The sequence below is a fragment of the Myzus persicae genome, unplaced genomic scaffold (genome assembly GCF_001856785.1).
Source record: "Myzus persicae strain clone G006 unplaced genomic scaffold, MPER_G0061.0, whole genome shotgun sequence".
NCBI lineage: Eukaryota > Metazoa > Arthropoda > Insecta > Hemiptera > Aphididae > Myzus > Myzus persicae.
The window spans coordinates 160,496-178,861 of NW_019101002.1; the positions used below are offsets into that span (position 1 = coordinate 160,496).

General features: G+C 26.4%; 1 protein-coding gene across 3 annotated transcripts in view; it reads right to left on the reverse strand.

The window, feature by feature from the left end:
• LOC111027220 (prolactin-releasing peptide receptor) overlaps positions 1-18,366 on the reverse strand; it is a 128,738-nt gene that overhangs the window by 35,437 nt on the left and 74,935 nt on the right. For all 3 annotated transcript variants that reach the window (XM_022305492.1, XM_022305491.1, XM_022305489.1), the window contains exons 3-5: positions 14,207-14,386; positions 14,044-14,138; positions 2,417-2,527 (exon numbers count right to left, since the gene is read on the reverse strand). In XM_022305492.1, the coding sequence (XP_022161184.1) occupies positions 2,417-2,527; positions 14,044-14,138; positions 14,207-14,386 (386 nt within the window). The remainder of the gene's footprint in view (positions 1-2,416; positions 2,528-14,043; positions 14,139-14,206; positions 14,387-18,366) is intronic.

Here is an 18,366-nt window from a genome sequence, read left to right on the forward strand (position 1 = left end):
TCTAGCCAATTTCACAAATCATTTATGTCATTGTTATGATTAATGTTAACCATTAAAATATTATAATCGACATCATTGTGCGCTATGCAGTCGAGTATCATACAAATACACCACCATTGCCCATTATTCTTGGTGCACAAAGTTAATAATTCAAAAACTACTCATATGAATTTTGATTCTGATAGGTACTTCAAAATTATCAGAAAAAATAAAAATAATACCTAATAATTATCACTAAATAATTTACAGTATTTAAATTGGAGAGGGATTCTGAAGTTGTTCCCTTCACAATATTCTCCTTATGTATATTTCAAAATTCCAAAATTAGATTTTAAAAACTGCATTGTTTGAAGAAAAATGGGGTGAACATGCTTGCTAAAACACTCTGCAGTATACAAGAATATAGTAAAACAAGTAAAAAAAATTGTATCATTTTACTATGTCAGTTTACAATAGAGAATTTTATTCAAGTATAAAAAAAAGTGAAAACTAATAAAAATGTTCAAATCCTTACAGTAATTCACTTTAGGTACAAACAACGTGATTTAATGTTTCGTATATTTTTTCATATAAAACAATTTAGCGACTGCAGGTCTTCTTCTTTGATAATTTAATTTAAAGTAGAACACACAAATTTGTTACAAGAATTATTCACAGACATTTCCAGTTAACACATTTTCTTCAATAGAAATGTCAAAAGAGTCTTACAATTTTTTTCTCAAAAGTAATTCAGGTATTTTTTTAATTATAGAAACTATTTTATGTATTATATAAATTGGTCACGTATAAAGGTGAACAGTTCTTATTCAATCATATTTTTTAGTACAGAGTACAATTATTTCTGGATTTTTACATTTTCATAATTGTTTACCATCGTGACATTTTTCTTATAGATTTAAATATTTAAAAATTAATTTCGAATAACTTAATGCAGTATCAAGATATCAACTACCTATAGTAAATAACATTTCGATTAAAAGTAAAGTAAAATAACAAGTTTTTTTGAACTACAACAAAATAATTAAAATCGTTATGGAAAATATCGTTGAAGTATCTCGTTTTGTCAACATTTGAACTATTATATCCGTAATAAACTAAACTTATGTATTTTTGATATTTATAAATAACTATAAAAACAACGAAAACCATGTAGAAAATTTCGCGGAATGATAATATTAATTTCTGGTTCAAATTTTAGCACACACTAGTACATGGCATCGTACAACGTATTAATTGCTGAGTCGCCATCAATATATGAAAAACTAGAGGTGCCGTTGAAAAATGTTGATAAATTACAAATATGGGTGTAAAAAGCGTTACAGAAATCAAAAACTTATAGGAAGAATCCATTGTTGGATCACAGTTTTCCGTTGAAAATGTCGATGACAATACTGTGTAGTAAGTTTGAAAATTACGATCGATTTATGGGCTGTAACTACAGCTGATAACGTATCGAGAAGTTTGTTTAAGTTAGTTGTTCATATTGTTCAACTAAATGTAATTTAGGGAAGTTAAATGATTCAGGAATACCGTGTATTGTTGGACTGGAGGTATAAAAGTAAGAAAGCCCAAATACCGTATCAAGATAATCAGGAATGTTGAAATCACCACAAAAGATCAAAAGCACAGCTGCAAGAATTCGATCAAACAACATAATTAATAGATCAATTAGATATGACTCATGTTATAGCAGTAGGCCTTGGGTAGGTACTGGGTAGTACCTCAGAAAAATATTAACAGAGCAACCACAAATTTAATATTATGGGATATATCAGAATCATGTGTTATAAATATCAAAGAAATAATAATAATAATAATAAGAAGAAGAAAATGACAAGAAGGCGATATGAATAAAACTATTTATTCATTGTTTGAAATACCTAGTCATTTTATGTCACATCTTGCCAGTAAAAAGAAAAAAAAAAGAATACATACTGGTTATTTCTTATATTACAATATATTTATCATCTAATCTCATACGTATAATGCATCATGTATTATACATAATAATTATGTCTTGATTATTCACATATCCGGTAACATAATGAATAAAATGAACCTATGGTTAATAATTAACCATGCACATATTATATGCGTCATGTGTTATCCAATACACTAAAACTACATTTACAAACATTAAATTATTATTGAACCAAATGTTACTGGGTATTAAAAATTATAAGCACTACCCACTTAATGTTTTCAAAATCGTTAAAATATTGAGTTCTAAAAATCTGAAGCTGTGTTTATAACATATAATATTTAGATGTTTAACCGACGACTTGAAACCCATCAGTTCTTCTTCTTAATTTCCCATCACATTCGTCATGCGAACCAAAACATTGAAATAATTTTCAGTTATGCACGTACCTAACCCCATAGTTACCTATGTATAAAATATACTAATATTACTAACCTTGGTGTTATCTCTTGAGAGTAAAATACAGCAGGAACGTTCATCAAGTCACGCAGGATATCTGACATTTTTGAGTAAAGGTAGCCCATAGACACTAACGGAATCAAGTATCTGGAAATAAATATTTAAAATAAATAAATAAATAACCTTACTAAATCAAATTCTTTGCATTTTTTTTTTACAGCGTGAGTGTAATAAATAATAATAACTAATACACATTTACTAGAAAATATTTTATATTCGAGTAAAATGTGTAGGTACCTACTTGATGAGTGCAAACAGTATAAATATTAATGCACTTGTTCTATATTGAACAAAACTACAATGCAGCTGATTAAATTATAGTTGAATATAATTAAAAATAATACGCACATTTAATTTAGGATATGAAAACAGTTTTAATTCCATTTTTCATTTTGCGTGTGAATAGAATTTTAATAAAATATTTTAGTAAACACGAGCATATAGGTAGCATATAACTTTAATTATATTACTTAAAACTTTCAGTAGGTGCAGTTTTGGAAAAGATTTATAAAATATAAACGAATCAAATTAATTTATATACCTATGGGCACAATTAAGTTATATCAAACTCCGATGCCGTACACACAAATTAAGGTCCATTTCCCTGGCTCCCCCACTACTTTATTTTTAAACTACGTGTTTATGGTTATTTTGTTCCCCTTTTTCTGCTTGGAATTTGACAAACTATATTATAAAACTAATGCTGTCCATTTAAGTAACTAACTTATTTTCGGGATATTTAATACAGCAGACTAGCCATTTAATAAAACTTTTAAATTTTTATCGCTGTAAAATAAATACGTTTTATGATAAATTACTATATTTATAACTTAACAATTGAATGGATTTTCTTTACATTTTAATTTTGTAAATTTGAGTTAAAATTATTGTCGCGTACATTATATCAATCACTACAAGAGAGTTGCAAGTGGATTGGCACTAATGCCGTTTAAATAAAACATAACGTCGCGTGTATAATTCAATTTATCTTCGACAGTACTTGATAATATTAACCCCCGATTGGTCCGATGCTTGTTGTGACACATTAAACAACAATTTATTTATTTTCAAGTTTCGGGAGTAAGTTGCCCTCATCAATATAATATTATTACAACATAGTTAGTCAACCGTGGATGAGATATCTGTAAAATCCAGTAAACGCGTTTACGGTGGTACACTATCATTCTACAAAATGATTAATGCATTATATGTATTCCGAATTTTGGGACGAACTCTGTTTTCGACACCTGTTAAACTATCCCGAATTCGTACATACATGAATGCATTATTAATGCGAGTATTTAGTGTAAAATAGATATTTTCGTTTTTATAATTTATAATCATACATAAAATATAGGAACCTATGATTAATAAAAAGACTACAACATTTCACGAAATATATAAACATAAATACTTTTATTTAAATTGTTATTTAAAAAAAAAATTGTGAATACGTAACTAACATTAGAGTGTTTAATTGTCAAGACTTGTAACCAAGACGTATATTATATACGGTATGAATTTCATACATGCTGTATGATATAGCTATTGTTAATTGAAAACGGTAGAGTGATGCAATTTTAAAATTGTCGGCAACATATTACAACGAATAGTAAATATTTTTGCAAATTTACTTTAATCGGTGCAAGTTTTGGATTGTTATAGCAATTAGCTTATTTTAATACTAAGAGTAAAATTACGTATAGTCAAACTTAAATATATCAGTGTTCTATTGTTGGTTAATTAATTTAATTTTCACAGAGTAATGGGTATAAAAATATAAAATTTGTCATGGCCTGTGAGAAAGTAAACTGTTAAATTAAAATATTGTAAATAATCTACAAAATAACGGAGATAATATTTTTAAATCTATATTTGGCCACATCGCTCAAATATTAAAACTATCAGTACAAAATTGGAACTGCTAAACGCAAATTGACTAGTTGGCCATTTCTATGACGGAAACAACATAATAATATGTGGTTGTGGCATTCTGGTGTCCGAATAATATCTATATACATAGGTTAATTTTTTTCGTCATATTTTAAAAATGTTTACAGTTATTATTCGTTATTATACGAAAAAATTCTAATGGCGAATTTATGGTAATTTTACTAAGAAAGCTAACAACCATTTTACGCTGATACCATTAAAATAAAACGTTATTAAATAATTTCAGAAATTACAAATTATAATGTATCGAAACAAATTAAATAGGTTTTGCTTTGTTAATGAGTTTTTTAAAATTAAAATTAAAATAATAAATATTCAAAAATAAATAGTTTATTTTTGAGTTGTATTTTTTACAGATATTTTAAACACGTGCTTAATATTAACTTAATATAATATAATATCCTACTATTATTTGGGTCTTATAAATTATTAAATTAAATTGTTTGTTAACGTTAAAAATATATTTGTCAATACCCCTCACATGCCACAGGTTTATGACCTCTAAGATTTGGTACAACATAAAACAACAAAAATGTTGCCTTAAGCGTAGAACCTATATTATGTTAATTTATTGTCTCTTTTTTATTGAATAAATACATTCTGTTTGACTAAAAATATATTGGGAATTGTTTAAACAAAAAAAAAACAAAAATGTCTTGAAATAAAAATTATTATTTTAAAATTTTAGAAATTGATTAAATTTAGTATTAGTTATATTCAAATTACTACTTAGACAATAAAATACTTAAGAAATTATAATCTTTACACTTCTAACTACGAAGACTGCAGGAATGCATTATTTACATTAGTTAAACTCAATTCAAAAACATAAATCTAATTGAAACTGAGTAAAATAAGTGTGATCTGTATAACTTACTTAAAAAGTTTTAAATTTAATGTCGAAATAAATAAATATATAATAAGTTATAATTGCAATACAATTATCTCTGCCTGGATTAATAATAAAACCTTCCTGTAAAAGTCGGTAGATAGCTTTAGAATAATGTAAGTCACCTGTAATTTCTCAAAGATTTACGTATACGCATAATAAGTGATTATCTTTAAAAATCTACATCGAAAAAAATATGATTTGAGCGGACACCTTATTACATCGAACCACAGTATACATGGTGATTTTTTAATCATCCTCATCCCTATATTTTCCTTTAATAGTACGTTTATTTAAATTCTGATTTTTAAAATTTTTAAGTAGAACTAAAGAAAATCTTTTCAAAAGTCTGATATTTTCTGTACTACATATAACGAGTGTATTGTAACTATACAAACTTTTATTTTTCAAATGAGAACCCTCCTTTTTTACTGACATTATTGAGTGGATGATTTTTTTGAAAACTTTGATGTATTTAAATCGAAATTCTTATGAGTAGTTTACTAGTTTCTGAGTTATTAAAATGTTTATACCAAGGATGATAATTCTTAAAAATAAAAATAATATGTTATGTTAGATGTAGTATTTATTATACCTATAACCTTTGATCATTTTTATAAATTATTTATTTATATTGATAAATCAATAGTAGGTAATTGCTAACTTTTTAAAATCGTCTAAGTCCCCTGTCCTTTGCTTAACACATTACCGTAGATAAGTTATCCTTAAAACACGAAGTTATACATAACTCAAAAACTACTAGCTTGAATTTTGATTCAGAAAAAATGAAGTAATTTATTTTGAAAAATCAAACTTTGTATTGTCACAGGATCACGCTTAAGTGTTACAAAAAATGTCAACGGTTCAAAAAAAAGGTCTACAAATGTATTTAAAAATTAAAAAAATCTGAATTTTAATACACGCATAATTTAACCATAAAAATAGGATAAGCAATGCTTATTAAGCATGCTTTGAAAATCATCCTGTCTTATTATATAGATTTTGAATTCAAATGTGTACCTATCAGAGATATCAAAGAGTGCTTTGTGAGTCACACTGATAAAAGAACTTAGAAGTGCTAAAACAATTTACTAGGTACACTAAGTTTTACAAAAACCGTCTACAAATATGGACTATTAATTGTTTGAAAATATTCAAAAGGACAAGGTAAACTGAAATGTAAATAAAATTGTATTTTTAACTACGTTATGTAGCAACTAGACTATACAATATTTAAAATTTATTTAATATTTTTGTATACAAAGTGTCTTAAATCCTTTGCACAATGCAGTCATATCTGAGGACAAAAGTATTATAATCAAATTATTTTGTTTTAATATTGGATTCCTACAAATTCAAAACGCTAGAAAACGTATTCTGTCTACCTCGTTTTTTACCTAACCTAAACGGTAATCTAAAACAGAACTGTGGACATTACTTCAGGTTTATTTATTTATTTTTTTTGTGCGTATTCAATAGGTACAATATGTTTTATGTATGTAATAGTGGAAACGTGTTCACACAAATTGATTGTAAATTAAATGGAATTTGCTTTTACAACTTAAACATCCATCACATAAATTTCAGAAAATAACCTTTTGCCTACTTAGGGAATTTGTACCTGACCTTTTTGTAACCTAACCCACTATAGTATTCTATTTGTTGAATGATTATTGTAATATGAATAATATAAACCAATAACTTTGCACTACATTATATACATTGTAATATACGTTGTTCAATAATAAGCTCTTTATTGCGACACCAACTAGTACAACATAACCTTGACTTCATCTCCACTCTGACCGAGAAATAAAAAATTAAACTAAACGAAGCCAGGTCAACTTTAGTAAATTCACTCTAAATTGGACAGAATGGCCTCTACTAATCTTAGACGAAATATTAATCAAAAAAGACTCACTCGTAAAAATCATACCAAAAATAAAATAAAACAATGTAAATCATATATCTATCTTCTAGCTTAAACTTAACAAAATGTTTATCTACGAAGCTATTATAGCTCCCTTTGGCCATTTAGTAATACAGCATCCAAATCTGAGGGCAAGCAGTCCAACATTCTTGGGTCATTGGAAGCATTTCAGGTGTTTAGGTTACGACTGATTTCTAAAGAGTGGAGAACTAACTAGAGTATGTCTCTAACCTAGATGTACACAATGACCTACGTATCCCCAGTTCCAACACTCAATGAACTAGCCTGCCATCCCGCTGTAATAGATTTTACAACAAAGTTACTAGGTTATCACAAAAATCCTGTTTTTTTCCAATGCAAATTTCCTCTATAAATACTCCAGGAAATCCTTATAAGACGCTAAAAAAAGATCCCTTATCAAACATAATATTGTAATGAATTCTAAATCACTTCTCAAAAAAAATTACATATCACAGGGGTTTCCACCCTCTTGTGTATTTATAAATATTTTTTTTTGTTCATTATTCATTTAACAAAACTATTGTTCTATTATTAAAATTGATTGTAAAGATTAACTAACAAAAAAAAAACATTTAATTTATTTAATAATAATTAATAATAAACCTGGTAAAAATTAAAATGTTTATTCATTAGAATAATACTTAAACTTATTTGTTATTTCATTATTTATATTGAATTATAAAATAAGATTTTTGTCCAAAACCAAATATGCCGACTGAGAAAATGTGCATTTTTGTTAAAAATATCATATTGTGACTTGCATTACATTATTAATTTGTGTGTAATGTACTAATATGCAATATTCATATAATATGTTTATATCACATAATTTATATATGTATATAAGTTTTTAATATCGGATGATCGATTTTACAGGGGTTGTTAATACATATTTTACTATATTTCATGGAGTCATTAAATCACACCAAGTGATTATTATTATTTATTAGTATAACCTTGATTTTTGTTAAGTTTTCTTGACGAGAGTAAAGTTAAAAAGTATTTAATATTTTCTTCGCTGCACAGAAAAACATTGAACCATATTATATAAGTTATTGGTGGTCGGTGTTTTAATATAACAACTATACGGTAAAATCAGTTAGTAAAATACTATTTATTTGTTTGTCAATATTTGCAGTTTGCCTTGCAACAGTAATTGCGAAATAAATGCTGCGAAATCGTAAAAAAATAAAAAATAATGGATATAATTGATTAAAAATCAGATACCTAATCAATATAGTGTAGTCATCATTTGGTTGCTATATAGCAACTATAATGGTCAGAAAAAAAAATTTCGTAGCCTGCCTAAAACCATAGATACGTTCAACAAAATTGTTTTTAACTAAGATTGCATAACAACTATGGAAGTCAACATCTAACACAATAATCGGATCTTCTTCAGAGGTCTCAGAAAATAGTTACCATGTCCTCAAAAAAAAATATCTGAGCTGGACATCCTTTTCTCGATTACGAGTAGAAATAATGCATTATTAATGTCAAGAGGAAGAGATGAAAGTCAAAGTGACTATTAAAGTTATTTGTACCGCGTTTAATGTCTGATTAAAGTTGTATGTGTTGACTAATAAGTAATACAAGACTAATATATTTTCAAAGACTAAAAAGCATTAAGTTTAAACGAGTTTTTGAATGTTCCTGAAGGATATCAAGCTTTCACATGATAATTAAAACAATACAAATTTTAATTACGGTTATTCGAGATAATTTTATGTCAATGAAAAAAGAGAAACGAAAACATACATTCAGAGGTTATAAAAATAGGGATTTTTGAAATTATATTTGGTTCTTACTCCAGAGTTCTGAATGTTTTTTGACGTACATGTATTTAATTTTATAATTATTATTTTTTGGATTTTAACCCATAGATTATTTTATTTTTAGTGATTTATTATTATATTTATAACACACATACTTAATATTTATGTTTTATTTTAAACTCATTGAAAACCATTTTACTCGTAAATTGATACTATACAATTATGTTCAATTAATATTTATCCCGTAACTACTGTAGTACTCATAGCAATGTCCACAATGAAATGGATCATTGTTTATATTTGAACAACGATATGATAATTAATTATCATTGCTTGAATTTAAATATACATTCGCTTCAGTGGCATTATTATTTGCATCTTACCATTTCAATGAGTTTTATGTATAAGTTTTTAAACTATTTTTTTTTTTGTATTAAACGATTTTGTTTCCAAATAGAAATACATTCGTACTTAAAATATGATATTTATTTTCTGATTATGGTATGTGGACAAAAAATAATTGATACAATACAAGTATATAATTTGGACGTTTGATGGATGTAAAAAAATTACTTATTCAGAGTACACACGGACGAAGTGAAACTTCTTTACAGAGGATATTAGGTTTGTATTAGAATAAAATAAAAAGTTTACATTTTAATCGAAATTAATTAATTTGTATTATTATTATTATTATTATACAAATATAAGACAAAGATTATTATTAATTAGTTATTAGTTTATTACCTTAAAAACCACAGTGTCGAGATGACCGACCATGACGGACGATAATATTATTTTTTCGTACCCTCTGTTTTTTTTTTGTAGAGAAGTTTCACTTTAAAAATGGAATTTTATGCAGGTACTTGAATACGTTTAATTAATAAGATGCATGTATTAATTTAATTATTCTTACAACAATCGAATTATACAACTCGAAATTCAATATTCTTCTTCATTACTTTTCATCTTATACATATAGATGATTGTATTATTCACACAAGATTTCTAAATATAATTGGGATTTGGCCAACATCTTTTGGGTTACGTCCGATCACATTTGCCTATGATGAATGTAAATATTTCAATAATATTTCTATTAACCTAAATATGTCATTCACATGCAAATTTCTGGTTTCGTAAGTACACGAATTTCAGTCTAATGGTATTTTTAAACCTTTTAGAAAAATTATTTTTTTGCCCATTTCGTACATCTAGGAATATTAAATGGCTTATCTATTTGAATACATTTTTAAATAAATAAAATATTATTTTTCAAAACAAACTGTAGATTAGGTACCTATAATACAGCATTTATAGTCATATGTTAAATTATGTACTGACTTAACCTATTTAATTTAAGTAATTTAATTACCTAATTAAGTTAATTCAAATTATTTACTAAAAATAAACAAATAAAAGTTGGTGTTTTAGTAATGGAGCTAACTTAATCGAAATATGATTTTTGAAATAGTACCTACAATGTTGTACATCTATAATATTATATATTTTAAATTATTATTTAATAAAATTGTATTTACAATCCGAGCTCCTACAGCACAATAAGCACAAATAAAACGATTTGTTTAATATGATATACAATATACTTAGGCACAGATGAACAATGGATACGAGGGGAAGGTCCAAGTGAGGATATCCAATGATACAACCCACGTAGTTAACGTATATTTTATTTAATTCATTTTTATTTATGTTGTACAAACATGTTTAGTAGTAGCTACCTATAGTCCTAAACCATAAATCTGACTTTTCTACAAAAAGAAATAAAAGTTACATAATTAATTTCCATTACGTATTCTTATCCACAGTAACTATAGTAACATGTTACGTAGGTATTAATACAATTTCAAATTTCTCCGAAAAAAAAACTGCATGAATATTTATTATTAAAGTTCTAATAGGTAATTGGCAAATTCATGTTACAAAATAAATCAGTTGAAATAAATTGATTGACTGTGCAACGATGTTGTGCATTCGTAATTGCTTCCTAAATTATATGGATTTTACTGCATATTAAATTAAATAGCATGATAGCTATTGATGACAAGCCTAATCCTAATTCCTAACCTAATCAACACTATAATATAATTTATTTATCCTTTGATGTAAGTAACATCTACTGAAGTTTACTTGAATTGTTCAATTATAGGTTTGTGTTCAACTATTGTAAGGATGATTGAAATGAAAATGTTCACACTTATTTACCCATTTAAGTCAGATGTTTTTCATGATGTATTATGTAATTAACTTTTTCCATAGTTTGGAACTTTTAATATATACAATATGCATAATAATAAATATTTTTTATTATGAATAATAAAACTGTTTTACCTAAACATAGACTAGTGTGTATAAAGGGAAAATCAAAAAAAAATCACCAGCCACCCATGTTATACCAGTAAATACTTGTAATTCGTAATTCCTGGTACACCAGTACACCACATAATATCGTGGCCGATGGTGTTAATAAATTTCATAATAATTTATGTTCAAAACAAATTAAAAACTAATGGGAGTATAAAAAATGAAATACTACAAAGAAAACATTTATCATTTATCATATAATACGAGTTATACAAACATAACTACGAGTAGGTAACTCACCACATTAACTGAAATAACTGTTTTCATAAAAAAATATATTTTCATGTTTTCCAAAAAAGTTTTTAGTGAAATATATTACATTATGTAGTGAAATTATGATAAACAGCAGTAGAGTGATTAATCATTAAAATAAGTATTTTTTTTATCATATTATTTCACGAAAACTGCTAAAATGTTATTTGGCATACAATGACATATTATGGAGCGTTTCACCTCGTTTTTTTTTAGAACTAACACATCATTTACCCAGCTTCTGTCTATTATCCAAAACGTACAAAATTATTTAAATACGAATGGATATTAATAATTCACCTACTAAACATAAACATATTAAATTTTTATCAAAATTTGGCTATTTTGATTATTTAACTAATTAATTCGAAAACAAAAATTGAATTATGTTCATTTCGACTTTGAGTAAACTGATTTATAAGTACATAGTACAAATCTAAAAACTTCGCACGTTGAACAAGTTTTTTTTTGTTATTATACTCCGAAAATATTAATTTGGAAATTATTTTTGATCGAGACAAATATTCAGATGTAATACACATTACACAACAAATTACATCAGATCAAATTGTTATCGAAGTTTTATTAAGTTTCTCTAAGATCAGTCTTAAATTCCTTAGATTTTCGTAAATCACAAATAATTTGTACAACTATATTTTAATTTTACCTCCCGAAAGATTTTCAACATGTTTTCTATTACTTGTACGTTATTTTGTGAACAATCACGCTATTTTAGTTTGAGTCGAGAGCAATGATGGTTTATAAGTTACATTACTTTTTATTTTCTTACCTCCCCTTATAATAATATTTTATCATTCTGTGAAATAGATCCAATAACGGTACCAATAAAGAATGGGCTATAAAATATAAGTGACCATCAAGTGGTTACTTAAAAACTTTTATGAGAAAACGACGACTAGCTAACACTTATTTTAAATTGTACATAGCAGCTAGGTCGAATGACGAACCAAAACCATTTGTCATTTATACAAACATAATATTGCATGCATTACGTTTATTGCCAGTACATTATACTAACTGGATGTATATAATATATATTTCGTAAAACCGGGTTACTATATTACGTCTCACTGTAGGTGTACCTCCATAATATAATACACGAGAATCGAGAATGGCTATGTAACATCGTATTAACTACTAAGTAACTTAAATAAAACATTTATTATTTAAATGTACCATGTATATATAAGGACTATAAATATATATTTATATTATTATTTATAATGTAATAGATATATAATATATATATATATGTATATTTATTTATTTTTCAATAACATTAACTTGCATTAAAAGTTTTGGTTTTTATATTTAATTTTTATACTATATTATAATAATACAATTTATTACAACCACGAGAAGTTTTATGTATAAAGTTTCTTGTTTTAAAAATAACTATGTGAATTACGTTATATTTATTATTTATCGAACGGAAACTTCAAATATTTGTTTTTAACTGTTTTATTATTATATTTTGTTGAATATGAAATATGACATATGTATATCTATGTATTTTATAGATGTGTTATAATTTATAAGCGTCCACAACAAAATACTCAAACAAAACATTATTCGAAGAAAATTAACTAGTGAACAATCTTAATTTAAGCCGCAATCGGGCCTAAACAATTGGACCTACACATTGGTTAAACGTGGCTTTTCGCTGAGTCAAGTGTTAAATAGTTAAATCAGTTATAAACATATAAAAGCAAGGTACTTCAATGAACAAAATTTGTATACTGTACGCATTAATAATACATAAATGTGTTTTTATATTTACTAAACGTGGTATATTAATCATTTTCTAATAACTTATATAATGGCAAAGCAAGGATTCTAAAGGATTATGTATACTACAGTGACGATGAGTATAATAACCACTGACAAATAATGACAAATATGTGCACGCGGTTGAATGAATGTTTAACGAGTTATATGAATTTATACGTAGGTGCGTAGTATACGTCACATCGACATATATTAATTAAAGCCATATCCAATAACTTGTAGCCCGTAGGCCAATGCCCTATAGCCAATGGGCCCTGTCAAGCATGTTCAGTGGGACTCTTTACCAAAATACATATTCTCTCACCGAAATTAATTAAACGTAATAATAAATAAAAAATTTTTTTTTTTGATCATTCATAATAAGTGTGTACTTTTGCGTGGTGTAAATTCCCTCTCTCTTACTTATTGATGTCATATTATAGATTGGGTAATTGACTAATGATGAAGATCGATGACTTATGATGTTGGTAAAATCACTCAACACTGGGCTTTCCAAAAATATTTTTCTATAATTATCTTAAATTTGTATTCAATAAAATAAAAATATGATTTTTTTTCATCAAAAATGAATCGGATATTATGCGCTTACGTCAGAACGAATAAACTCCGGAGATAGTCTTGCATGTCATCGGCCATATTCACAGCACAAATTCCAACGCCTTCAAATTGCACTTTTATGTATACCTGTAAAACACAAGGGATATTGAACGGAAATCGCTTTTGTAGAACTATTCAAATGTCTTATCACTTACTCCCAAATCCAAATAAGCAGTATAAACGGGATATGGCAGTACAATGCAAAATGCCACTATCCAACATCCAAAAGTGCAAGCTAAAGGCGGGAGTCTCATTTTATTTGGATGTTTGAGATGTTTGTAACGGTCAATAGCCATTAGAAGGAAGGTCAGCATTATCACATGAGTAGGCACATCCTGTAAAAAAAAGATGTAAATAATTTGCATATTACAGCCATATTATGTAGGTACCTATAGATAATGTAATTATTATTTACATAGTTTTTTTTTTTTTTTTAAGCAGTATTTTAATTTAAATAGTATATAATTGTACACTGAGAGTCTTAATAAATATAAAATATTCTCTGGTATAGCTTATTGTCCAATCCATTTGTTAAAATTTGTGCGCATAGATAAATATCAAGACATATATAAATTATTCTCAAAAACAAAAAAGTCAATGTGTTAATCATTCACAGTAAATGATATTCATCATTCCTAAAAAATATATTGATGAAAAAAAATCTAAATTTAAAAATTTTTGTCAATATCATCAACAAATTTTTATAAAATCAACCTTTGTCTATTTATAAAAATAAGTACCTAACTAGATAACAAGTGTAAGTTATGTCAATACCGATAAAGACAAAAAGTACTACAAAAAAGTATATAAATAGTGATCAATTTAATCCAGTCGGATAATTTTTGGTATAATATTAGCACAAATTATTGTTATTTATTTTCACAAAAAAGTTTGATACTAAAAAAAAAAATATCCAATTTTACACATGTCTGATTCGATAAAAACGTATGTGCTAAGATAGATATATTTTAGTAGGTAGTTAAAGAGAGAATGAATACTATATTATGGTCTAAAAAGTATGCATTTTTATTAGGTCGTTTGTACGCCTTAATTGAAATAAGGATTTCTCAAAAAAGTTTCATATTTCATCTCAATGGTAAATTTGACACAAGACCGGTACTTTTAATAAGTTATTTTTAAATTTCTCAGAAACATTTTAGAAAATTAAAAGTTTCATTGAAAACTTGTATGATTTGAATACAAATATTTTCACTAAACATATTCAGTAATTCATACACAAAACGATTTTACCAAGTGGTCAAAAGCTCTAATAAATAATAATAATGAAACTAATAGTATTTTATTTTTGGTTTTTATTGTATACACAGTTGCAATCTTAATTTTATCTCAAAACATTTATATATCCTGATCCAAACATAAGAATATTATCTCATGGATATATATTTTTAATCATTTAAGAATTATGTATAATACTTAAGCTATGTTTAATATTTTTCAAATAATACTTGTTATAAATATATGAAATTCAAAAGGGACAAAATTGCGTGTCGACAAAATTGAGAAATTACTCGTAAATATTGTGCAGTATATTATAACACTAAAGGTCAGTATAATAATTCACAGCAATATAACAAAAAATAAAATTTATATGGACTGAAGTTGACAAAAATAAGGGTCATAAATAAGATTGGGTGGCAAATATCTCCAGTGCACCAAAAATTTGACGGGTAGCATTTGTTCTATATTCCAATTATTATTTTTTTATTTTATAAAACAGTTACTCTTATTTAAACTTCTTAAATGATTTAATATTTGTCCAAATTTTAAAATCATACCGATAAATTAACTTTCTCTGCTGATATTGTGCTGAATAGTAAATTATTATTATTATTATTATTGTTATTAAAGTTATAAAATAACGATAAATCATTGCATTTGAAAAACAATTCTCTACAGAATTTAATTTGTTATAAGTCGTGTTTATAATATGATCTTAAAATTACCAATGTTTTCTTAACTGCAACAAAATAACACACACAGGCACATCGTTTTGTAAAATACTTAAATCACATTTGCTTACATTTTTCACAGTTTTTAAGGGGAATTACATCCCTCGGTGTAGATATAATAGATACCATATATTTTCGATCTATAAATAATGTGATGCATGAAAGGCATAGTTTTTAACAATAGTGTTACAAGAAAAATACACATCATTATTGTAAAAAACCAATACGAAATTATCATTATCAGTTTTAAAATCAAATTACTCCATGACATTATATAATATTTTATTACTACAATATAATTGCCTCATGAATTTTTTGAACTTAATGTAATAATTTAATATTATATAATTTATATTTACAGTAAAATGATATTAAATTATTTAAATTATTGCATATAATGTATATAGGTGTATTGGTAAATAATATATCATAGCACAATCAATATAAGCCTGACTTAAACGGCACTTAGTCTGATTCACGAGCTCGTGGAACAGACCGCGACTGGGTAGAAACACTCAAAGCTGGCGAAATGACAAATCCAGAGAGATTAATAGGATTACATATAAATTAAACATTAAATTATATTGTCAATGAGACACTCTCCCTTGTATAGCTCGGCAAAATTTACCTGCAGGTAAATGTTACGGGGGTAGTAATTTAAGTACATTCTACGGAGGTTTTTTTACCGTTGTTAAAATCGAGTGACCCCCTCATTTGATATGTTTTTTACTAGCATAATAACTATAATTTAGGTTACTTCTAATGTAATATTTCATTAGACTTTAAGACTATACATACAGACGTACTGTATTGAGTACCAAGATCAATAATATCGTCAGTTATTAGTTATTTACACAGTTTAAATTTGAGAGTATATTTTATTATTATAGTTTTATGCTAAATATATTTAATATATTTGATATTTACTTATTTATTTATTTATAATCGTAGTTATTTTGTTCTTTCTTATGAGTTATAAATGCTATAACTATTCTGAAGCAAATTATAAATTATAACCATTTAATTAATCTAGGAAAAAACTATTTTCAGAACAGATTACGTTAGGACGGATATAAGTAAAATGACAAAAACAATGATTTGTAAAACTTATCAATTTACTGAATTTTCGGTAAATGTATTAAAACAATTTTACCGGTAAATATTACATCTCTAAACTCACAAAAAGATAAATGACCAAGTAGTAAAAAATAATTTATACTTCGTAATGATGATGCTAATATAATAAGAGTTATATGATAATATGAAGTTATACATATCACATTGTATAGGAATTCTATAACACGCATACATTTAAAAAATGACGTCGTTAGAGACTTAAACTTTTTAGCATATTATAATACGTACTGTGTGTAATGTGCCTATTTCAATTTGGTAGTCATTATTTATGATTAATTTATGGAAGTTTTGCTGTACCTACACTGCAGCTGCAGTTTAGTCCAAAATAGTGAATTATTATTATCAAGTTGACTGACTCCTACCAATTTCACTGATCGTGCCGTGGTCGTTTTTGGTATCATTTAGCACTCAGTACTTTAAAGAACCCGCTGGCTGAGTATCATAACTTGATGTTACTGAGATTTTATTAGAGTTTTTGGCATGGGAATTCACTTGATATAAATTAATAAACAATTTGTAAGTATCAAGACAACATTTGGCTCCAAGTACAAGTAAAATATTAAGGTTAATAATAATGTAAAGTTTGACACTTGTATCCCGTCGTATGATACACAGTGCTGTCAACTTGTTAAGATATATCGTTATGATTGCTATTGTATTTTTTGATATGCCAATTCGCATACGAGGGATTGGCGGAATAGACATTTTTATAACTATTATTTAAATTTTCACTTAATTATACAGACCTATTCATGTATTAAAAAAAAAAACCAAAAATCCGCTCATGGAACTGTTGCAAGGCTCTTTGTTCTGAAACGATAACAAGCTCTACATGAGAAAAAGTGTTATTTATCAATTTCTTGATGGACATTAAATGTTTAGATGCCGGAAAATCAACGATGACATATTATAATTGTTGTCAACGACGTAACTTATTATAATGTATAGCTTTTGTGTGGTATTTTAATGGTGAAGCTTAATTTAATTTACTGTAACATCATTTTTCAGAGCACATCAGACATTCAAAATTTCATGCGCGCACATAATATTATTCAAAATATAAATATACGAACACGAACATGAAGCTGATCGCAATAAGTACCTTTGGGTCGGCAAAGTTTTCTCTGTGATTGACAGTTTTATGATTCAAGTTTAAACCCTTGAATGCTGTATAATATGGTACTATGGTTGGTGTTTGCATGTATAAA